This window comes from Lepisma saccharinum, chromosome 22 (assembly GCF_977018435.1).
Source record: "Lepisma saccharinum chromosome 22, izLepSacc3.1, whole genome shotgun sequence".
NCBI classification, from domain to species: domain Eukaryota; kingdom Metazoa; phylum Arthropoda; class Insecta; order Zygentoma; family Lepismatidae; genus Lepisma; species Lepisma saccharinum.
Window position 1 is genome coordinate 19,540,599 of NC_139250.1, and position 25,571 is coordinate 19,566,169.

General features: G+C 39.7%; 1 protein-coding gene across 1 annotated transcript in view; it reads right to left on the bottom strand.

The window, feature by feature from the left end:
• Window positions 1-627: 627 nt before the first annotated feature.
• The window catches only part of LOC146004959 (uncharacterized), a 65,869-nt gene continuing 40,925 nt past the window's right edge, over window positions 628-25,571 (bottom strand). The window contains exon 2 of the mRNA XM_083144032.1: window positions 628-2,769. Coding sequence (XP_083000158.1) covers window positions 1,301-2,769 — 1,469 coding nt within the window. The 3' untranslated portion in view covers window positions 628-1,300. The remainder of the gene's footprint in view (window positions 2,770-25,571) is intronic.

A 25,571-nucleotide genomic window follows, 5' to 3' on the forward strand; every position in this document is an offset into this window, starting at 1 on the left:
AGGAGGCTATTGCAACAGTTCTTTAATTCAAAGACATTTTACAATTATATTTTGTTATTTAGTTTTGTGCATAATCTGAAAAGAATGAAGAAAACTTCTGTTGTGTTACTCTATTCAATGTTGATGTTATTTTGTTTGTTATTCGTAACTATAGTGACTGTAGAAATTGGTTAATATACTAATGTGATAAGTAACATTTGAAAAGTTATTTTTATTTAAAATATTGCAACAAACTGCTCCACACCGGGGACAGTTGCAAGATCCATAGCTAGACTTAACTTAAGGAAGGGCCTCTTACTGTTTAACGGGAGATGCTTAAAAATGCCTATTTTCAGAGGTTTTAGAATAGAAGAAAATTACGCGCATGGTGTAATTCTTTTGATATTATAATTATACAGGGCGATTCTCTCGCTAGGAAATCCAAAGAGGTCTTAACTTTTATTAAGTATGGTTCGCTACGAACCCATGTCTATCGACGCAGAACGCCCCTGAATGAAATGGCCCGCAAGCAGTTGGATGACTCATTGTAGACTGATAGCGTGTGCCACAAACATTTGTTGAACAGCGCGTGTTTATTGTAACATACGTACAAGTACATGTATATTTTCATACAGAACCGTGAAAAATTTTAAAGTTATTGATGAATGTTTGGGTTTTCTAACGAATCACCCTGTATTATTTTACTATATGCATTCGCACACACATACATTAATATTTTCGCTAAATAAATATCGCTTCTATTTTTGTCACTGCCCATTACCCTAACTTTCATTCTTACTCAACAGAGTTCCAGATTCTCATCAATTAGTACAGGGATTAAAGTAAATTAGAATTAATCTAGATTAACATATGTGAATTTTGAAAAAGATAGTCCTTCCCCATATTTGACGTTGATACAAATGTAAAAATTTATTGTTTTCTACAAGTGAATGAAAATTGAATACTTACTTGCATCTCCTACATGTGTGATGGAGTGGTTATCACAACATGCCAAGTGTCTCGGGTTGGAATCCAGGCCTAGGCATTCTTTGTTAGTGTCCCTTCATCAATTTCATCATATCATTGCTATCTTCATCTTCAGGATTAGTCAAAAGTGGCAGAAAAGCGAAGTAAATGAAACCAAATCAAACAAGGCATCTGCTACAAAGATAACTAGGAAGTATGTGAAAGGAAATATAGAAAAATGTAAACAGATTAAACGTTGAGGTTTTGGGAGGTTGAGACCCCCCCCCCCCCCTTGCCTGACGTTGTAATGTGTGTATGTGTGTGTTGTGAAACGAATGGTTCTCGAAGCCACCGTTTAAACGCGTTGAAAGTGAATCAAATACCTAAGCTCTTGCGATCTTTCGTAAGCCAAGAGGATCCTGGGAAGAAAGCCAAGAGTGTGTTTCTTCCTAATTTCACCAGACAGAAGAGATTTGGGAACGTCGTTCTCCAAGATCCACTCGGGACCGCCACATGGAGCTAATAAGACCCGAAGTAGATCTTTCGAGAGAGGAACGATGTCCCCGAGGCATTGCCCGGACAGAGCACGACGTTTCAATAAGTCTTTCAGTTCCTCCGCCCAAACATCAGCCACTTCCGTGATTTCTGAGGAGAGAGGATCCGAAAACAGGACAGAGTTTCCTCCACACTTCTCGAGAATCATTGAGAAGTATGTTTTCCGGTGAAGGATATATTCAGTTCTTCTTGAAGGGCACATGCCTAGTCTATAAGCGGCTTGTATGTACGCGTCAATATCTTGCTCTGGGACCTGATACTTGATGTAAATGTTTCTTCCGTGTTTGCTTTTCACAACCACGTCAGCCATTATGACTGCTGATATGTCTTTCACTGGCCAATCTCTTGCATGCTTGAAAATGGTCTTTAGCTCTTGATGGACGTTTTTGTGTCTGTTCTTGTCCAGGGCAACGAACCAGCACAACTGCTCTTCTTGCATCGCCTTGCTTTTATGTGATTCCTTGATGGTGCACGAGACAGTCATATCATGAGATTGAGCGTCACTATTCAACCACGCGTGACTCCTGCTTACCATCACCCCCAGTCCTGGCCATTTTGCCACGTGTTGCGGGAATGGTGGTTCTGGCTTGGATAACACTAATTTCCGTATGTGTGGGCTCCATATGGTATGTTCTTCATCAAGAAACGAGTGGAGTAGTCGGACAAAGTCGCTTGGTGCAGAGTACCAAGTCTTCTTGTGATTGGTATGACTGAGGTGAGTCTTCCAAAGGCCCAAAGGTACGAAGATATGCTTAGTCAAGAACTCACTTAGTCGATTCTTGGTCAGGTCACTAAGAACGTTCATCAGTAAAAAGTAGTTGAAATCTGAGTAATCATACTTTGAACCTGGGAAATTCACAAACACTACACTGCTGTTAAAACCCGAATCACTTCTGAACGAAAAGGACTCATAACTTGATTTTTTCTGATGTCTACCAATCCCACTAGTGTGTCTCAATAGCTGCTCAATGGTAACCCTCCGCAGTAGATCACTAGGTGAAGCATCCAGGTTGTTGAACGGTTTATGAAGTAAGTCAAGTTTACGATCCTGGATGAGTTTCAGTGTCGCTGCTGCAAGTATCAATTGTTCCAGAGACTCTAGATGTATTGGAGTGTCCGGGTGACGACTTGATCCATGTCTGGTTAGTTTCTCCAATTGAACCAATCGTCCATCTTTTAGCACACACACTGTTCCACTCTCATAGCCTTGCCTCTGTATAAAGCTGACAAAGTTCCGCATGTGTGGGTCTGGTGGTTTTAGCCGGTTTCCTAAAATGAGAATAACATATAATACAGTCGGTGATGTTGCGAGTAAGTGTATATCTACGGCTGAAGATTGATCATTATTATTGTTTAATATTCAGTAATCTGCAGTTGATTTGAAAAAAACATATTATTTTAATATTATTCAAAGTCACCTGACAATTTAAGTTATAATTATATCTCATCTATCCAAGTGTAAAACTCAATAATTACCACGTCAGGAATTTCAGTAGAGTAAATAATTACTACTATTGTCAATATGTTAACATGAAAAAAGAATAGCTATTATGATCCCTAACATATTATAATAGCCTAACATTTTTTAAATTCAAATATAAATTAAACATGAAACCGAGCAGTAGTGAAAATATAATTGAATACTGACTAAAGATACTAAATTTATCCTTGCTATCAATATTATAACAGTCACAATTACAATATATCACATAACCAATGTAGTGGGATGTATGAGTACTGCCGTGCAAATGGTCCATAACTATTTTCAATAATTTTCCTCTTACATCCTATGTGTTTTTAAAAGATGGATTTTTATGTATGCTGGTGCAGAAGTTGTCAACAGCTTATTTTGAATTTTCTTGATGATGGACAATTTGCACGGTAATACTCATGGATCCCACTGTACAATCACAGACACTTTTGGATTGTAACGATTCCATTGTAGATCAATGTATTCATGACAATCCAGAAAGTCCGTGACTGTACATGTAAAAATGAAATGTTAAAAAATGTTTTGCAATCTTGATGCCTTGATGCTAATAACAAGTGTGTCTTCACATCACAATTATAATGTCACTTTTAAGATAAAGCAAGAAAAGGTCGTAAAATCCAGTGTCGGAGTCAAGGAGGCTTTCCGAGATATTCAACCATGATTTGATGACGTCACGGTAAATCAATTGGCTTTCTGGAAAAGCATAGTATAATTTTAACTGATAATTTCGTAAATATATATTATCTGTAATTTATCCTTCGAAAGCCTTAATCGGAAATAAGACACTTGAATTAGTCTGTGCAAATTTGGAAGGACCTCATCCAACCTACGTCCCATGAACATTTCTTACTATATAAATGTTCAACGGACCCACCTCTATGTATTACACGTTTCTCTCCTTCTGTATTTCTATTCATCCGGTCCTGGTTGGACATATTTAAAACACTAAAATCATATGTATACGTGTGTATGTAGTGCGTACAATATGGTTCGTATGAGTACCACAGTCATGGATACTTCTGGGTTGAAACGACAGTATTGACTCAATACTGCTGCACCCCAGAAGCGCCTATGACTGTATGAGATACAAGAAAAAAATGGGCAGCTTCATAATTATTTCAAACAGGCTAAGGGAATATCGATGTTGAGTACCAGAGATAATCCTTTGTAGTCACCATCCTCCGTGGCAGAGCATTGCGCGCTGTGAAGCGTGATATTGTAGGTTAAAATTCCGGGTAATGTATGCGCGTTTCATCGTGTGTTACGTATTTCATAATTGCCAGGGTAATTAAAGGTCCAGGAATTTTAAATAAATTCAATTCCGGTCCAGGAGAGAAAATCAGCAACCGGGGCTCTGGACCGTAAAGAACCTTTTTATCTGTAAAGTATTTCAATTCGGTCCAGAAACCTTTCTTCAATTTAAATACGGTCGAAGTTCCGTATTGAAATGAAACAATAAGCAACTTCGACCGAATTTAAATTGTGCTATAAAAAAGGTTTCGGTCCTGTTCAGGAACCTAATAGAGTCATAGAGTCCATTAGAATTTATGGGTTCATGGACAACCCTGATTATTTCCCTTTGATCCTCATCGTGGCGATTAATCTTGATACGGAGATAAATGATTATACTAACGCAAATACAGCAGAGGCAAGGCAGTTTGGCAGCGATTTAACCTTTGCCATTTCGCTTTTTGTGCCAAACATAGCTAGTGCCTTGATTGATTTGAAATGCACATTACTTAAAGTTAAATATTACCCTTGCTGTGCACAAGAAAGATGCACAACTAGCTATGAACGTATCGTTTTCGATTCAGTACTGGTGCCTGTGAGTAATTTTGGTCTGCATAGATTGCTTCAGAAAGTTAGGTCTGGCGTAGAAAGTCAAACTGAACCCATGGTTTCAAATTTTCCCCTCTGAAGCTCGAGACAGGCTAAATTGTAGATAATAAGAAGTCGGTCCACGTTGAGCATCGAAATAACAATAATCTGACGCAAAAGCGGCTTCTAGAAATAAAGCCCATACTTAGTTCCGGTGTTGCCAGTTTGAAGTGTGAAACTGCTCTTTATTCAGAAAGATTGTGTTCTGCTGACGATGGGGGTAGTTACCATGTTGAAGGAACGTACAACGGAATGCACAAGTATTGCTCGACAATTTGTCGACGACTATTTTCGTTATTTTTTTCCTTGCATCCTGTGTGTTTTTAAGAAATGGACTCTTACATTTTCTGGTGCAGAGATTGTCAGCTGCTTGTTTGGCATTTTGTTCCAGTTGTTGAAGCTCTCATTGGCTAAAACAAAGAGAAAAAATATGGTGGACAATTTGCTTGGTAATGCTTATGCATCTCACTGTACAACGTAAACAAGAAGTTACATTGGAAATTGTCGACACACACACAACCAGGGGCGGTTCCAGGAATGGAACTTGGAATGAGATCTTCTCTTCTAACCAACATTGTATAGTATTATACATGTGAACACTGTAACAAACGAAACCTAATTGACCTTCATAGTCTGGGGATAACAGGATGCGAAATCCTGGAGGGACAGGGGGGATTTCCCAGTCTTGGCTTCAAAAATCCCCCACCAAAAAATTCCGGGAGGGGAGAGTGTTTGTTATAAAACAAAAGGTGAGCAATTATTTTTTACTTCAAATATTCTTTACTACGGATAGTATCGAAAACAACCACAAAGTAATGTGTTTGTGAGTGTTGCATACTTTCTCTCTCTCTCTTATTCAAGAGACTATTTACAGATCTTACACCAATAACAAATGTTATATTGATATAATATATTCATAATAAAGGTAAAATAACAATGCAAGACAAATATAACTATGAAATGTAATTGATTTATACTAATAGAAAGCAAAAACTAAACAAAACTTAAAAGATAATAAAAATATTTAAACTATTTTGTCATTTATTGACATCCTTAACCAGTCAGTATAGGAATTAGTTTGTTACTTTTTAAATATCTGATATATTTAAAAGTATATGTATATACTTAATAATAATTATAATAATAATGTATATTAAATCTTAATTTACTGCATATTTATATTATAAATATGTATTATATGTATAAAAAATTATATATTTGTGTATATATAGGCTTATGTGTGTGTGTAGATTAAGATCTTTCTTCCCCCCAACAATCTTCAATGATTTCGCACCGTGGATAAGCGTAATATACTGCGAAAATATTGATCATGTGATCTAATCGAGGGTAGCTCCAGATATCTCTGGAGGAGGCAAACGAAAACCAGTCTCTGCGCAAGTAGTGACGCGAGATGGCCACACCAATGAACACGTGAGAGGGAACTCGATTGCGTGGAGCAGAGACGTGGAGGTGGGGGTAGCGACTGCAGTTACCAGCCTCCGCTGCAGCGTGTATAGTCGACGCGCTAGCTACGTTAACGACCGGCTGGCTTTGAAGTCCACGGAGCGCGTCCACCAGCTGCAACAATCACATTCAACGGACAGTGTTGGCTGCAAAAACATCCAATACACATGGGTCATGCTTGATATCAGTGATTTTTTAATTTATTTATGTAAATGGTATGGATTTTGATTTTTTAATTGTTCTAGGTGAGATAAGTCGTAACATAGTAGGCGTACAGGAAGGTGTGCCTGGTTTGATTAGTATCAAAATATTCCTATCAGATAGGATATTCATTTACATTGTATAATTACATCAACTCTACGCCACCTTGTCCCTCCGTCACAAGCACCTTCCCACGGTCTCCACATTGAAGTTGCAAAGTACGGCAACAGCGTATTCGCAGTCATGTGACTGAGACTCCACGTGGAGTAGACGAGCAGAATGACAGCTGCGTTCATTGACTGAAGGTTGAGTGTGATTGGACGAAAACAACTCGCCCGCTATTTATCCACACCCACATTCGTGGCGGCGGCTTTCTTCATTTCTTCGACGTTAAAGAAGTATACTGCTTCGCCCGGCCGACTCGATTTCCTCCCCTTTTCTGACGCTATGCGCGGCATTGTTTCAGAGGTATCTGGGACAGGGTGAAGCTATCTATGTTTGTTGCTTTCTTCCATCATTATCATAATTTATTCGATTGCCGCGACATACCGAACGACAAACATTCGAGATAAATTGTTTAGTAATAACACTAATGAGAATTTAGAATTAAGATTTGTAACAAGCAAAGAAAGTATCTTGTACTAATTAAACAAAGTGTATGCGTACTTAAACCCAAATTCAAACAAACAAACAAACAAACGAGATACAGTATACATTAATCAAAAGCGCGGGGCAGGGAGTCACACAATTTACTTATTATCTGAGTTATAATCCATAGACTTCACGCGGTGAGAACAAAGTGAAGTAAAGTTGAATTGGTTTTCCGTATCAACTACAGCTTCATTTATGTATTAAATTATGTTGTTACTTTTCTTGCGCGTTGTGGGCGTGGTTTAGAAATTACTCTTAATTGGATAATTCCATATATGCAGCTATTAATGCACAAAAACTCTGTTCAAAGAAACTGAATATGATGAGGGAAGATGACCCTAGATTCACCTCGTAGGGGCTTGGCATTTACATGACAAAAGCGGAAAGAAATTGCCCTTTATGAAACAAAACACTCCCGGTATTAAGTTCTTAAGGTTTACAGAGGGAGAAGGAAAAAAAACAAACAGGCTTCATGTATTCCAAATGGCCGCAGATAAACATCGTGAATTCGCAAAGAGGGTCGCGTTGACAAGCCGTGGTAATAATTTCTCCCTAATTGACGCCATGTTCCGTCGGAGGGAAGCGACAGTATCGCCGCCTAGTGGGAGAAGTACGATGCAGCGTTGTTCGAAGGTGATACATCCTCCGTGATCTGTGACATTCGTGTTCTCCTCTTTTCCAAGTCGAAGTCTGTTTCTTGAGTCAGAAAACCAGGGTGTTCGAGTTTCTTACCAAAAAGCGGCTCCTTTTCGAGAGTCATTAAAGAAAAATTCTCCTTTCGTAGGAAAAAAACTTTGACCGGAACACTTATGAGAAGAGCAATTAATTGCCGAGTCGCGCAAAGACAGCGACATAAGAGACCCCTACCGGAAAACAGGGCGAGTGTCTTCTAATGAGACGCATGCACAGTATACTGTCACCATTAACAAGAAACAGTTGCCTGTAGAATGACAGATGTGTGCGTGCGTGTTATTTCTTCTAGATTTGAACACAATGACATAAAACTGTCAACAAGAGACGCTCAGGATTTAAAGTCGGAGCAAAAATACGGTTTCCATTTCCTTTAATGGACTCTAAACGAGAATTGAAGTTGAAAGTTTCGAGTTTTTACTGTAATCATCAGAAAAAAGTATTAAACGTACACACTGTACATGAATAGCCATCAAGTATTATGTACAAGGTCGTTCAAGGTTGACCGGGACTTTTATTTCTGCAGAGGATAAAGGTAGCAGAAGAAACACCAAACTATGTCAGTTTTTCGAAGTATTCTCCGTGCGCGCCGAGGCACCGTTGCCATCGTTCTGGCAGCTCCCGAATTCCTTTGGCATAGAAAGAACTTGGTTGTTGTCGTAGCCACTGGAGGACATCGTTCCGCAGTGCTTCGTCTGTCGTGAATTTCTTCCCTCCCAGATGGTCTTTAAGGGGTGCAAACAAATGATAATCACTGGGGGCTAAATCCGGACTGTAGGGGGGATGGGGCAGAACTTCCCAGCGCATGTCGGCCAGAGTTGTTGTTGTCACATTGGCCGTGTGAGGGCGGGCATTGTCATGGAGAAGAATGACATTTCCAGACAATATCCCAGGTCTTTTCTTGCGAATGGACTTTCGTACAGCACCACTCAACAATGTGGAGTAATACTGGGCATTAATCGTGCTCCCTTTGTCCAGAAAATCCACATGGATAACGCCCTTCATGTCCCAGAAGACACTTGCCATGATATTTCCAGCGGACGGCTGCGTTTTGCTTTTCTTGGGGGGCGGGGAACCTTTATACCGCCACTCCATGCTGCGTCTTTTGGTCTCTGGGGTTGAATTGTGCAACCATGTTTCATCACACGTGATGATGGATTGCAACAATTCATCACCTTCTGCTCGAAACCGATTCAGAAGCTGTTCACAGACCGTCCTGCGTGTCCACTTCTGATCGAATGTCAGCTGGCGGGGAACCCACGTTGCACAGATTTTGCGGAAGCGTAAGTGGTCGTGAATGATTGTCTCAACACTCCCGACACTGATATTCACCTCGGCAGCAATATCCCGCACTGTTACTCGCCGGTTCTCAAGAATCATTTGCTCAACACGTGCGATATTCACTGGTGCGACTGCAGTCGGGCGAATGTGTCCATGCGCTTCATTTGTCACCAGCTCCCGTCCTTCGCGAAACTGCTCACACCATTCGTACACTCTTGTCCGCGACATCGTTTGTTCACCATACTGTGCTTGCAATCGTCTGAAAATCTCAGCTGGTTTCACTTTCTCCTTCACAAGAAATTTGATTACACACCGCTGCTCCACAGCCACAGACACACTGCTTGCCGCCATGTTCGCTGCAACTGCTGCGCATACGCGAAATACGTCATGCCGGGCGCTAGTTACTCGCGAAGGAATACATTATGTCACCCGCACGTTTCATCATGATCCGGCTATTTATCGATTTTTTACGTACGAAAATCCCGGTCAACCTTGAACGACCCTTGTAAAATGCACCGAAAATTGAAAGTCTTACTTCAATTACTACTAAGAAAAGGTAAAGGTATTTCCCGTGCAAAGCACCGTACATGAAAGCTCATAGCCGACCTTCGTGACTAAGTGATTAGCACAGCGTACTACGGCGCCAAGGCTCCAAGGTTCGAATCCCGGTCTGGGCGTGGATGTTCTTTGAGTGTCCCTTCATCAATTTCATCATATAATCCTTATCGTCGCTATTAGTGGAAGAAAGCAACAGTAAATTACAAAAATTTAAATAAAATCAAATCAAACTAAGGCATATAGGGGGTATGGAGATAGGATCTCACAATCTTCGGTCTCCGCCATATTAGAGAGGATGTGATCAACACCATGCTCCGTACCCCCAGGTACCCATTGATTAGAGGCTGGGTGAACTCCAGAGCTGTTTTATGCAGCGACCTTGTCAATCTCACCTGAGAATACCCGTCCCGGGGACCGAACCCGAGTCATCCGCGTGGCAGTTAGATGCCATATAGACTTTTAATCTTTGAAAAAGGAAAACCCCTGTAGATATCGATATCTTTCAACTCTCTCTCTCATACCAGTTTTATTCAATTCTCTATTTTTAGATTCAGAACAAACGCAAACATCCATGTCTTAACCGGGACCCCTCACGTAGCTAACCCATTTTAACCAATCTAATTTTAATTTTATACCTAAAGATCCCCAACGCATTATAGAATATTTTTCTTTTTTTATTATTTGTGAAAGAAAGAATACATTAGAATTTCTGTAAGTAGCCAATCACAACCAGTATACTGAATCACGTGACATTCACATTTTAAAACACTTCATAAAATTGAATAGGAAAATTGTCGCGTTCACAAAGAAAGCATGAAAGATTGATTGGACGAAATAAATAGCAAATATGATTGATTTAAAGTCAATCGACGTTGGTTGGTATCAGGAGCATATATTCTAGGCTAGCTAGGCTATCTGCGAAGCCTGTAGTCTAGAAAATAAAATACAGGAGAAAAATCGATCACAAATTGTAAATAATATTAACTATTCATATCAGTGAGATGATGATGCTGATTCTGGAGTTGGCAACCTGATTTCCTATGAGTTGGCAACCTGATTTCGTATGAATTGGTAACCTGATTTCGTATGAGTTGGCAACCCGATTTCTTATGGGTTGGCAACCTGATTTCTTAGGGGTTGGTAAATTTGTTTCTATTCATAGCCTAGGACCACGTGACATAGTGAGATAGCCCAGATTTTGGAGTCAGTATACGCCACTGGTTGGTATGTACATTTTTCAAATACTGATTGAGATAACTGTACGTCGCATTTCTGCCCATTTTGTTAATCCCGACGATTAAGGAATGGTGGTGGTAAGATGAACTGGATGACAGGACAATCACAAACATGTATGGACGAGACAATACAAGTCCTACATAGGGCTATACAGAGTCCAGGAGAGAAAGCGTCGTTAGCCTGCAAAAATGCAGCTCAGGGTGACGGCAATTGAGTGCTTTCAGCGAAGGTCACCCCTCGCGAATATGTTTGCGAATACCAACAAGTATTAGGTGTCGATAAGCAGAGTACATAATTTTGATACCTAGTTCCGAGTTCCGCAAGTTTACATTGCCAGGTAGCAACACTGTCCAGATTCACCAAACCGGTACACAATAAGGGACCTTCAGCCACCCACCAAGAGCAAGAAACCAGAATTTCGCATAGTCCAGTGACATACGCTGCCCTGTGGGAGGGCTGGACAAGTTTTCTTCCCAAAACAAGCCCTTAAAATTTAAAGGCTGGTCTATATATCTTTTAGGATTACTGTCAGAATTCAGATTACGTTTCAAACCTATATTCATCCACGAATATCCTCTGATATTATTTTACTGAGCTGCACAAACATCTACCGACAGACTGGCATATGTCTGTTTTCGCTGCATAGATAGTTCTAACATAGACTCCACTGTAATTTAACATAATGTGTGTTCATGGCAAACAACTGATGCAAGACGTGTTCAGATTCTCGATAAAGTACGGTCATTTCTTGATCTAGTTATCACGGCTGCTCATTCCCATCATCGCGGATCGATCTGTTCCATGCATCAAGAAACCACGAAACCTTGAGACTAGAAAAGACTCGCTGGGACAAGATATGTAAAGAGTGGAAAACATCGGAGCTTTCCCTTTCATAGGTATATCAAACTCGACCGATTATGTATTTTTGTAATCAGCGGAGCCGACTTCACTTTCACTACTGGGAGATTAACTAGATGTGTCTCTTCCTTTTTACATTGTATTTTCATTAACTGTATCGCTTTTCTGCCACCTTTGGTTAATCGTTGACAATGAGGTTGGGTGATATGATTATCGTGTATTAATTCGAAGAACTTATTCAATGAAACACTTGGGTTCGAACATTTTTATATTAACTTCAATACACATGTAGGCTATATTAAATCAACAACAATATATATATCATTTGAAATTTATGGCTGTTTCAGCCCATGGCTTCATAACTTAACTTCCACTAACATATAACAATATTCCCCTTGGTTGCAAAATGAAACATAATAATAACAACAATTATAATCATTCTAAACTGGTTCATATCTGCAAGGTGGTTTATGTATCCTTGCAGACCTTCGTGGAAATGGTGCTGCTGCAGTGGACTCTTGTTTCGAATATATAACAATGATAAGTAGATGGAATTGGTAAATGAACACCAATGGCCAGACCGAGACTCATGATACAATTACTAATTGCCGATATGTTATCCCATACATGTCTATTAGCTTCCACTAGTACTTTCTGGTGATTCCAAATCTTCGGTGGGTATATATATGTATGGTTTAAATGCGCAGATATCGAGAACCAGATCTGAAATTATGATTACATGGTTGAAACCGTGCATCTTGCTTCCTCATAGCACAGGATGTCCGACTGGTGGCATTAGGAATCACTGGAAAGCAGTGGCGATTTCTCTGGGTGTGTAAGTCGTGTGTCAACGGCCAAAGGAAAATGAAATAAAGAAGATAGTATCTGTACTTTTATAAATTACGATTTTGAGCGTTTTTCTTCAATTGTCAGTCACGAGCGCCCGGCAGTTTTCGAACGCGGCGCAGCGCGCAGTGGTTGTCAGGCAAGCAGATCGGTCCGTGACGGGCAGGGCGTTGCGAGGAAATCCAACGTCTTACCACTGCGAAAACATAGGATGACCGCGCATGCGCACCCTGCCACCCACCAGCATGGTTACCTTCTCAAGGCGTTGTATTTGTTCCCAACGGTTTGGCTTTCATTCGCCCCGCGTTCCGCGTTGTTTTGCTCGTGATTGTTGTGCATTATTTTTTAAACGTGTGATGTAAAGTGATGTGATTATTTTAAGATGGAGAATAGTGAAAGTGTTGTGCAAAAGTATTTAAATAATTTATTTTCTTGGCTTTCGTATTCAGAGAAGAAACAAGTGATTGACAATAGTCGACCATGTTCGAATCTCACGATGTCAACATGTGTTAAAGGAAAAAGTTGTGCTGGAAAAGGTTTTGAGAGACATTTTCGTAAAGAACTCTATGAAATTTCAGACTGGCTTTGCGGGTGTGATGTGGTGAATAAATTTTACTGTTGGACATGTTTATTATTCTAGACTAAAAAAGGTGTTGGGAATTATCAAGGGTATGCCGATTTGAATCATCTCAATACTGCAGTGAGAAAACACAGCGAGTCTGAATTGCATCTTTATAATAAAGTTTCTTTAAATTTAGTAGTTTTGTTGCCACCCCTACTAGAATTGACGTTCTTTTGGATACTCAACGAAAAGCTGAAATAGAGCTACACAATGAAAAAGTAAAAGAGAACAGGGAAATATTAAAGAGGTTGATTAACGCCATCTGCTATTTAGCAAAGCAAGAACTGTCATTCCGAGGCCATGAGGAAAATGCAGCATCTCTAAATAAGGGCAATTACATGGAATTCCTTATTGCAAGTGCCGAGTTTGATCCCTCATTAAAATAACATTTATTAAATTCTACAGTTTTTCGCGGTACTTTGGCAGGCAATAAAAATGATTTAATAAATTCAGTTTCGGATGTTCTGAGAGATGAAATCTACAATGAAATTCACAACACAGACTTTGTGCCTATCATGTTCGATGAAACACCAGACATTAGCAAAATATCTCAGGTGTCAACAGTGTTACGTTTTTTCTCGGCCTCACAGAAAAAAAATCATTGAAAGATTTCTTGGATTTCATGACATGAGCGCTGATAAAACTGCAGGAGCTCTTTTTAGTCACGTGACTGAAATAATGGATAAATATAAGTGTGGGGATAAATTAATTGCCCAGATATACGATGGGTATTCTGTAATGAGTGGTCATTTGAATGGCCTTTAAAGTAAATTTTTGGAAAATTATCCGAAAGCTTTTTATACGCATTGTTATGTTCATGTAATGAACTTGGTGCTGCAACAATCGTTAGCATGTAACAAAGAGCTTAAGGTGTTCTTTTGTGGTCTTAAATCACTTAAATCTCATTCTCCAAAGAGGTTACACCAACTTTCTGCTTTCATGTCCAGAAAGCTCCCGTTATTAGCTCCTACCAGATGAAATTTTACCTCTAGGCTAGTGTGGACAGTCAATGACAACAGAGAAGCACTGCTTATGTTTTTTGAACATGTTAGTGAAAGTGGAGACTTCGATCATTTGACTGCAATGACTCCAAGAGGATTTTCTAGCTTCCTTAAGGATTTCGAAAATATATTTTTAAAAAAGGTTTCATCCAACTTGCTTGCCTTTTCAGACGTATTATTCAGTATATTGCAGTCTAAAAATGTTGATATTTTGTATTACAGTAATAAAATAACTGAATTTCAATAACAGCTGCAAAAGGAAAGGGAGAATTTGGAAACACTATGGAATTCTATAACTGGTGCATAGAAGAGAAAGAGGTTGTTGAAATGAAAAGGAGGCGACTGAACAAAGAACCACAGGAAGACCTCTGCCGGAGGCTTTACTTTGAAATCATTGATAATATCAGCAACCAGATAACAATTAGATTCGCATCATTTGAAAATTGCAATATTTTGATTTATTAAATCCCACAAAACCGGGCTACTTGAATAAAAGAGAAAACTTTCCTCACCATCTCGTACATAAATTGTAGGAAATTTATGGCAGCGTTTAATTTAACCAAACTGCAGAAGAATGAACTTTGTTTGGTATGCTTCCACTGAAGGATCAGAGAAAACACCAATTGAGATTCTAAATTATCAACTGGACACGAATCTAGTGGGTGAGTTTACAGAAATATATAAATTAGCAGTGTTGATCGCAACAATTCCTTCCACGACGTCATCTGTCGAGAGATCGTTCTCATCACTGAAGAGGATCCACACATTCTGCCGATCTGCTCAAACTCAGAACCGGATGACGAACTTAAGTCTTATCTCCATCCAGAAAGAATTACTTTCTAAGCTGCGAGAAGGGGATAAATCCAAATTTTATGAGGCGGTGATCAGAGCATTTCTCTCTAAAGAAAGAAGAATAGACTGGAATTCAAGTAATCAGCAGTTGATTTTTCAAATTTTACTTTTTGGAAGGATAAATGAAGGGTAAGGGGAAAAACCGGGAATGTGCATTTTAGCGAGTTTTCAATGAACGGGTCGTTCTTATGTCCACGGTGTTTTTTTATGGGTGATAGGTAGGAGTTCCACCAACCCCTCTGGTTGCAAACTCGTGCTTTAAAAATTAATTGTATGGCGAAGTATTGAACATTAATTTTCATGTTTAAACAGTCCTTGCTTCTCCTTGCACTTCAAATATATTAATACTTTAAATGAAGTATTTACTTCATTTAAAATAATTTATGTAATTTAATGTTTTTCTAAATATTTATAAATTTACACCAAAAAGGTACGGAGAAAATTTGTAATATTGGTTCACAGAAATGAGAGGGGGAGGGGTTAACATTCCTTCTTTGCCAACGCCTGAAGTTCAGGGTCAGGAGACGCCACTGCTGGAAAGTATTGTTGGAAGCTATAGGCGTGCGCAGACCATCTGATTAAGGGGGGCAAAAGCCTTGACAAGCTCAGTAGTTTATTGTATTGATGGGTACTAAACAGGGACGTATATAGTGTGTGTCAGGACCCAGCGAAAATCACTCTATTAGAAGAATTCCAGCTTCCGTGGCACAAAAGTTCCTCTCCCCTTCATTTTCCTTCTCCGTGGTTCAGACTAATTTATATGTAAACATGATTTTGTACAGCAGATTCAAAACAACTACACACAACTTATTAATTTCCAATGTGTGGCCAATTTATACTGCGACCACATAGGTGTAAAGCAACTAGCCTATAGGTTAAGGATTAAATGTGTGAGTCTTAATAACAAGTAATTTGCTGGAAAACAAAGTGAAATAATTCAATTACATAGAAAATAATCCAGCCGTAATTGTTTGGAACTTTCGTCGGCTTGAAAATACTTTATTCTTTAAAGAGAACAATATTGTTTAATCACGGTAATAAGATTTCTACACTAGATTTCTAAGTGAGAGTATTAGGACGGGCAACTGTTCCCCCCTTGCCCCCGTGCGTACGCCTACGTGTATGCTATAGACAGGGAATTACCCAAATAGCATGGAAACTTGTGGAAAGCTTTATTCTCGTCAAAGCTTGCTGCGATTTTGACATGCGACAATGATACAAGTTTACAGCTTGCTATTGTTTCAGCAAGCTTGTACAGTGGGATCCATGAGTATTACCGTGCAAATTGTCCATGACTACTTTCATTAATTTTTCTCTTGCATCCTGTGTGTTTTTTTAGCGATGAATCTTTGTGTATGCTGGTGCAGAAGTTGTCAACAGCTTGTTTTGAGTTTTCTTTTAATTCTTGAAGCTCTTATTGGGTCAAATAGAGTGCATGAACGTGGTGATGGACAATTTGCACTGTAATACTCATGGATCCCACTGTACACTTTTCATGAAAAGCTTGTTCCCTTCTTGAAGCAAGCTTACTCTGTTATCTGGGAAGTAGTTGTACCATGATTATTACAAGCATGATTTATCTAGGTGAGATATTACTCCCAAAGACTTCACTAGACTTTAAGTGAACTATCACTGCTACATTTAACGACCGACAAGGAGTAGAACATCGAAGACACATTAAAGCTTTCATGATTTTTTTTATAACAAGCATATGGTAGTAAAGCAGGCAATATAGGCTTTTCAAGTATAATAAACATGAGAAGTGAAGTTAAATTGACATTAGTGACATGTTAATTAGTGTATTGAAAACATGGTTCAGACCTATTAATACTCTGCGCATGCTCAATGGTTAATAACGGCCAGATATGGTCTGACAGAAGCTTCATTTGTAACTTTTTGCACGGAATTCACGCATGCCTTTGATATGCAAATGAGCAAACATCTGCCTTACAAGTCACGTGCGCCATACTCACCTGCAAGCGTACGTAACATATCGCCATATTATGATGTCAAGTTCCAATGTAGGAAAGGACAGCTAGGGTTATTTTTACGGGAGTGTAAACTGAAAGACTGGCCACTAGGGGGCAGGCATGTAGCAGCTTAATTATGAATAATAGCCTACGTTGGAGTCTTGTCTTGCATGTTTCGAGGCTGGTACATTTAAAAGCAGACCTTTCAGCAAAAGTTGTGGACCAAACCATATTTTTTATGAGACACATTCATACAGCGTAAGTCAAAATGATGTTCCCGATTTCGTTCATTTCTTATACGAAAAGTAATGAGCTTTTCTAGCATATGTAATTTTTTTATGGAATATAATCTCAAAAAGTTTTGTTTCTTTCTATTGCAAATTCGTAGTTGCGCTATCGGCCACCAGGAGGCAGTTTAGTCACAGTTAGGAAAATGGCTACCACTGGACAGCAGAAAGCGTTCTGTATTCTCGATTTTCATACCAATAAGTCTGTCGTGCTTGTTCCGCGGCATTTCCGAACAATATTTGGGGTTAAACCATCTTCTGGCAAGTCTAGAACTTGGTATTCAACAGAAAACTGTCTGGCGAGTCTTGCGGTAACGTCTTCTCACGAAGCCGTATCGTCTACAGCTGGTGCAAGCTCTGAAACCGAAACACTTGGGATCGAGGGCGTCTTTCTGTGAAAAGTTACAACAGTGCATGGGACAGAAAAGCCACATGCTGTTTTGCAATATGAACGTTATTCTCCAAAATTGAATGTCTTTTGTGTCATTTCGAACAAGAAGGTTTATGGACCCTGACATGCTAGGAAGAGTGTGGCAGGAACTTGATTATAGACTAGTCTAGATGTGTGACGTGTAACACGTGGATCGCACATAGGACATTTATAATATGCTCGGAAAAACTTTTTTGAGTTTTCTATCTGTGTGTGTAATCTCAGTGATTTACGTATCATTACAATGAAATAAATAGACACCGAAATCGGGAACATCAATTTGACTTACTCTGTATGATTGATTCACTTCCCTCTGAGCGACTGCTACACCTAAACCGACAAAACGCAGGAGTCAACTTCTCCAATGTCGTTTTAGGAAGTTGCGTGCTGTAATATCGAGGAATATTTGTGTGGATTGTATATAAAATCCCACATTCTTGACATAGTGTTTCTGATAACTAGACGTTGGATTTTGGGTTTTTAACCTATTTATTCCTTTGCAGGTAAATAAGAAATAACAAGTGATATCAGCGTTTCATTAAAAACCAAACAACTGACGAAGTTTTATAGTGTCTAAAATAACCTATTTTGCTTGTTAGAACCTATTTTAGGTTTATGTGCCTAAATTAAACCTATTTTTTAGGTGTTTATATATTTTACAGGTTTTTTAGCTATATCTCACAGAGGTATTTACTAGGTTTGGTGGCGAAATAATTCAATGACTGGCGCGTTTGAAACATGTTTTCTGTCGATTTCTCTCCCTCCAAGTATATGATGTTTATCAAAACTTTAAACAAGACAAAAAATGGCTGACGTCACTGTCACCTGCAGACAGTGGCGGCGAAAGAGCACAGTCCCCCCTACTTTTTACCCCTGTACTATAGACTTTTAATGCTAAGCCTTGCCCACTATGTAAACTGTCCTTGCCACACACCCCTCCTCTCCATTCTCAGTTTTGGCACCCAATCGTCTCTACCCAAGTGCAAACTTCTGATCTGTGGGGCCTTGCTCACTCTCGTGCCAGTTTGGTCCTTAATGGCATTCAAGCCTTGCAAAGTAATGTTTTAGCATTCAAATTTGCTTTGATTGATTGACTGAATTGGTGTTTTAATTCCACTTTATGCACAGTAAGGCTAATCGGGACTGGACCTACAGTTTAAAGTGGGATCAGGACCACTATGTGCCTCCACCGGGTATCGAACTCAGAACCCCTTGATTACAATTGCAGTACTGACTATGTTTCTGTTGAAAGATAATTTTCAGCACATGCAATGATCCTCACAGACAAAAGGTGAAGTTTGAGTGTGGATAACGCAAAAGATTCATGGTGGTCACTAGGACCATGATAAAATTCAAGTGTAATCCCTTGTTTTCAAGGCGAACTTTCCAAAAATTCAAAGATACAAGCAGATGTTTTCTCTATTCCAACCTTACGTATTACCGACTCTCACCCTCCCTTCCACACACAAAAATATTGACAATATAAAGGGTTTGTATGATTCCAATGTACCAACAAATTTACCTAATCAACTTCAAGATATATTATTTTGTAATAATCTTTCGTCTGTCAGATAGATTGTTCTGCAAAAGACACTAACAAAGTTAACGGATTGAGAAAATTTTGTTTTATTTTCCATGTACGTCTACGGAGAAAAAATTGAAATAGAGAAAAAATCCGGTTGTACCTTTTTTCATGTCTTGCCAAAATTCATGAATAATTTCCAGAGCCAATAATTCACGCATAATTTCCGGAGCCAATAACTCACGTGTAATTCCTGGAATTCGAGGAATTCCAAGTGAGTAGCCACCCTGATATTGTGCAGCAAATTATACATACGTAATTCATTTTTATATCAACAAGTAACTTTTTCTAACAGCACAGGTGCAGTATTTTAATAATTTGTAGACAATTTTGAAAATGATATAAAGAAATGAAAATTTGTTTAGAAAATTAATTGGTTATTACGGTTCTTGTGAAATTTTGTTTTTAACGATTGTATCTAATCAGTATTTTTTAGGAATTTTGTTCCAAATTAAGTCTTTTTGCAACCTATTTCAGCATTTTTCGAGCCTAATTTAAGGTTTTTAGAACTTATTTAAGGATTTTTAGAACCTATTTTAGGATTTTTAGAGTCTATTTTAGGAACCTAAAAATCGGAGGTCTACTGATAACTCAGCAATTTCAGTAGACTTCCCTGTAATCTTAAATAACGTTTCAAATTCTGCTGTGCAATTATTGTTGAGTGTTCATATTGGAAAGAACAATCTCCAAATTATATATTTTTAGAAACTTATACAGAGAAATAAAATATTTATTCCTTGTATGGCGAAAGATCCCGATTGGTTAATTTGATTATTTGTTGAGTAGAGTTTGTTTTTAATTCCACTTTATGCGCTGAAAGGCTAATCAGGACTGGACCTACAGTTCATTTTAATCTTGGCGATTTTTACTATGAACTGTAATTTCTCCTCTGAATGAAAGTATTGCATAATTCTATACCATATAATCGTCACTTCACCTGGGTCTGCTCCAAGTCTTGTAAGATGTTACAAGGAAATTTCCTGCAAATCTTACATTCAAAAAGATCTCGGTATCTAAAAGACCGATATGAAAGAGCTAGAACGAAAAATGGATCTGCCAAAAAGCCGATAACATTGGTTGCTAACATCAATGCCACATGTATGATTGATGATGGCCAGGCTTGAATCTGTAGAAGCGTTAAGATAAAAATCGAACAAGTATTTGTTGCAGAAGCAGAATGGTTTAGGGGTTTGCAAGAATCTATTGTACCACGAATCCTCCACGTTTGACGAGAAGGAATTGTACCTCTGCCTTTAGAGGATTGTACTCCTGCTGTGACCATAAGTGAAAAACAGCGATTATAACATTGACTTAACCCGGGATTCATTCATTCAGTTTTTGATCAAGCTGACAGGGGTTTCAAAAAGTTTAGAGATTAAACTGTCAAGGCTTTGTCTGGGAGATGGCTAAAGTCTTCTGCTGCCTTTTGTCAAAGCACAGGGATGGAAGAAAGATGTCAACTTGTTGCTTTTGAAAAACAACTTTTGCTCGAAAAGGAACACGTTTACTTCTTTCTTGAAGAGTGAAGGAAGGTACTTTGGTTCTCTTTCCTTTATGTAGAAACGTCCACTGGTAGAGATCCTACGAAGCCAATTTACTCTGACCAAAATATCTCCCCCGGCAAATGTATTTTCCAAAGTCTGGTTGTAGAAGGTTGTAAAGTGCGCCATATTGAACCAAATCTATTTTCCCTGATAGAGAAACTTCCTAGGCCGCCACCTTCATCTTCGCCATATTGGAATTAGATCAACATTTTTAAATGGAAAGGGTTATGTGATACAGAGATTTTTGTTTCTTAGTCTGAAATTTAAACACTATTGCAATTAATAAACTATTAATTTATAATATAATTAAGCCTGATTTCCGTATTAAAAACACTAATTTGCTGACCAAGGCAGATTTATTAAGATAAAAACACTTAACATGTAACGTTTCAACCCTGTATCAGGGTCTTCCTCAGACGAAGAACTAAACTAAAATCATTTTAGTTTAGTTTAGTTCTTCGTCTGAGGAAGACCCTGATACAGGGTTGAAACGTTACATGTTAAGTGTTTTTATCTTAATAAATCTGCCTTGGTCAGCAAATTAGTGTTATTAATTTATATATTTCGTATTATCGAAGAGTAATTGACAATATAATCAAGGTTAATAAAAGGTTCTAATTTAATGTTTCTTTTCATTTCAGATGGGCTACTGGTGCGACGTTCATTATACTTAATTACAAAACCGAGTGTGTTCAATATCTACCAAAGTGGCAAATTTTAATATACAGGGTGATTTCGAACTCCCATTACAAACTTAGGGGGGTGAATCTAGAAGGAAAAACAAGCCGAAAGTGCCATGTGGCAAAATTACGAAAACGGCACCGTGTGGCTGCCAGAGCCGTGAGAAAATCGGTTCACACCTCTTTCAAAGAGCAATAACGTCTGAACTACGAAAGATACGAAGATCGGCTCTGGCGGAAGTGGAGGAAGTCGTATCCAAACAATATCAGGGCGTTGAAATTGCGGCGCTTTTCGTAATGCGCAAGGGGAATCCCCAAAGGAAATGGGGAATCCCCACTGCATGTGAGCGGAAACTCGCGCAAAATGGAGAAAGACGACGAGGGAACATGCTGTCACAGGACGGTCGAAAAGTGACACATGGAGGGAGTCCCCAGAGGAGCGCATGAAGTGCGACAAATGAAACATGCTTGGACAGTGACTGTCGCGCATCCTAGATGGTACGCAAAACGGAGTGATGGATGTACACGTGCATGCTACGTGGAACGCAACGTGCAATTACAATTGCGATATGAATCACTACGTGCCCCCTCCCACCGGGAATTCGTTGAACCCGGGACCTCGGGAGTACAAGGTCAGCCGGAAGTCGGCTCTCTGAGGAGCAGCACCAAATATCCGTGCCCCACGAATGCAGGGACACCTCCCTAAAAAGCACAGCCACAAAAAAAAAAGAAAAAAAAAAAGAAAAGAAATTGGCACGTACGTATGAAGGGTTTCACATTGGAATGTACAGTATCACTTTGGCGGAAGGAAAACAGAGAGTAGCACAAACAGATAAAAATCAGTAACACAGATATTGACCCTTTGTCCTGAAAAATAGGTAACTTGTGCTAAATCTTGAATCATTGCTGCTTGATGTTTCTGTTCATTACCGATGGTATGAAGGAACGACAATGAACTCGGAATGCAGCACGTAAGCACTGCGAAGGACAGTATGAAAACATCCTTTGGCGTGTGCAGAACGGAAACTCACAACAGGGGCTCAATATGACGACCACCAACATCGATGCACACATTGTACCTTCGAAGAATGTTCTCATACAGACGATTGAAGACCAGTGGATTCTCTCGAATGAAGTCCGCTGCTGCCACAATCCTAGCAACCAGGTCATGCTCAGACTCGATGGGGGTTTCATAAATGAGACTCTTCATGCGCCCCCATAGAAAAAAGTCTAGGGGCCTTAAGGCGGGAGATCGTGGGGGCCACGGCACGGGCCCGGCACGCCCTATCCATTGCCTGTCATATCTGTGGGTCAGATGGTCCCGTACGTCCCGTACAAAGTGGGGTGGCGCCCCATCATGCTGGAACCACATGTTTTGCCTAATGGCCAATGGCACATTTTCCAACATCTCGGGCAATGTCTCTTGAAGAAAAATCAGGTAAGTACGACCTGTGAGATTGGTGGGAAGTACGTATGGGCCAAATAAACGACCGGCCAGTATTCCTGCCCAGACGTTGATGCCCATTCGCTGCTGGAACCCACGAGTTTCGTTGCGAATGGGTTCTCTTCATCCCACACATGGCTGTTGCGGGAATTAAAAACACTCTCTCTGGTGAATTTCGCCTCATCCGTGAAGAGCACCAACTGTGGAAACTGAGGCGTATTCACGCAACGACGCACAAACCATGTGCAGAAGCGAACACGTGGTTCAAAATCTGTGGGACCCATGGCGTGCACCTTCTGGGGGTGATATGGGTACAGTTGTTGATCATGAAGGACATTCCACACTACAGACTGAGATACACCAACATCCCGCGCTACGATTCGGGTACTCGTACCAGGGTCTTCGTGCACAGCATGAAGAATTGCCTCCTCCACCGCAGGCGTGCGCCTCGTCCTTGGGGCACCTGTGTCCACTCTACTCACAACAAATGTTCCAGATTCACGAAGACGACGGTTCACTTTTTCGAATATGGTGTGTGATGGCGTCACACGTTCCGGGAAACGTTCCTGGTACATCGCACGAGCAGCCCTTCCATTGCATCTCGCTTCCCCGTAAATGAGCATCATGTCTGCATACTCCTCGAAACTGTATTGCACCATCGTGGGAGTTTTCACGTCCACACACACCCACAACGTCGTAATGTTCCCAGAAGATACGTCGTGTGTACGTACTCAACCAATGTGTCACGTCCAGCGCTCTCTCCATACAGTCTTGCAATACCCAGAGGGCGCAAGGGTCAACTTCGACCAGGGATAGCGAGTGACTCCTAGTATGACGTCAGCGCACAACATCATGCATCACAGAGGCTACGAACGGGAAGGAACGTCAGTAAGTACGGGTTGGTCGCTCCCGTTCCATGTCCTTCACGTGAGAACGTTAATGACTAACGTCGGACTCGCATGGGATACCTCTACACGCTCTGCAGTAATGTAGTACAGAACAATACGAACGTGTCCCAGCATTCGTGGGGCACGTGGATACGTATTTGGTGCTGCTCCTCAGAGAGCCGACTTCCGGCTGACATTGTACTCCCGAGGTCCCGGGTTCAACGAATTCCCGGTGGGAGGGGGCACGTAGTGGTTCATATCGCAATTGTAATTGCACGTTGCGTTCCACGTAGCATGCACGTGTACATCCATCACTCCGTTTTGCGTACCATCTAGGATGCGCGACAGTCACTGTCCAAGCATGTTTCATTTGTCGCACTTCATGCGCTCCTCTGGGGACTCCCTCCATGTGTCACTTTTCGACCGTCCTGTGACAGCATGTTCCCTCGTCGTCTTTCTCCATTTTGCGCGAGTTTCCGCTCACATGCAGTGGGGATTCCCCATTTCCTTTGGGGATTCCCCTTGCGCATTACGAAAAGCGCCGCAATTTCAACGCCCTGATATTGTTTGGATACGACTTCCTCCACTTCCGCCAGAGCCGATCTTCGTATCTTTCGTAGTTCAGACGTTATTGCTCTTTGAAAGAGGTGTGAACCGATTTTCTCACGGCTCTGGCAGCCACACGGTGCCGTTTTCGTAATTTTGCCACATGGCACTTTCGGCTTGTTTTTCCTTCTAGATTCACCCCCCTAAGTTTGTAATGGGAGTTCGAAATCACCCTGTATAATAAAGAGACCTCGAATTTTTAGGTTCTAAAAATCCTAAAATAGGTTCTAATAATTCTAAAATAAGTTCTAGAAATCCTAAAATAGGTTCTAATAATTCTAAAATAGGTTCTAGAAATCCTAAAATAGGTTCTAAAAATATTAAATTAGACTAAAAAATCCTGAAGTAGGTTTCAAACAACTTAAAATGGTTCAAAGATCCTGAAAAATACTAATTAGGTACAATTGTTAAAAACAACATTTCAAATGAACCGTGAGAAATTTTAATAGACATATGTAATCATAAAAAATATTAATTTTCTAACCAAATTTTCATTTCTATGCATCATTTTCAAAATGATCCACTAATTATTGTAATACTAATACTTGTACTGTTAGCAAAAGTTACTTATCGATATGATAAATTAATTATGTATAATTTCCTGCACAATACATATAACAATATTTTTCACATTATCCTCAGACAAAACCCCGCCTTTTATCTGTGAGGATCATCTTATATGCTGAAAATGCTCTTTAAACAGATGCTTAGTCAATGGTGCAAATTTGAATGCTAGAAAGCACAAAAAGTAAGCGGATCAGAAGTTGCACTTTAGACTGTGCAGGCAACAGTGGCGCCAGACATTTTGTTTTGTTTAGAGCTTCAAAAAAATTATGGACTTAGAGAGAGGGAAATTTGCAGAGAGTATGTTTCAAACAAGTTAGACATTGAATTTTTCCATTGCCAAACAGAACAAATACATTTGTGTGATGTAAAAATATTATAAAACCTTAAAAAATATATAAAAACCTAAGAATAGGTTTGATTTAGGCACAAAAAACTAAAATAGGT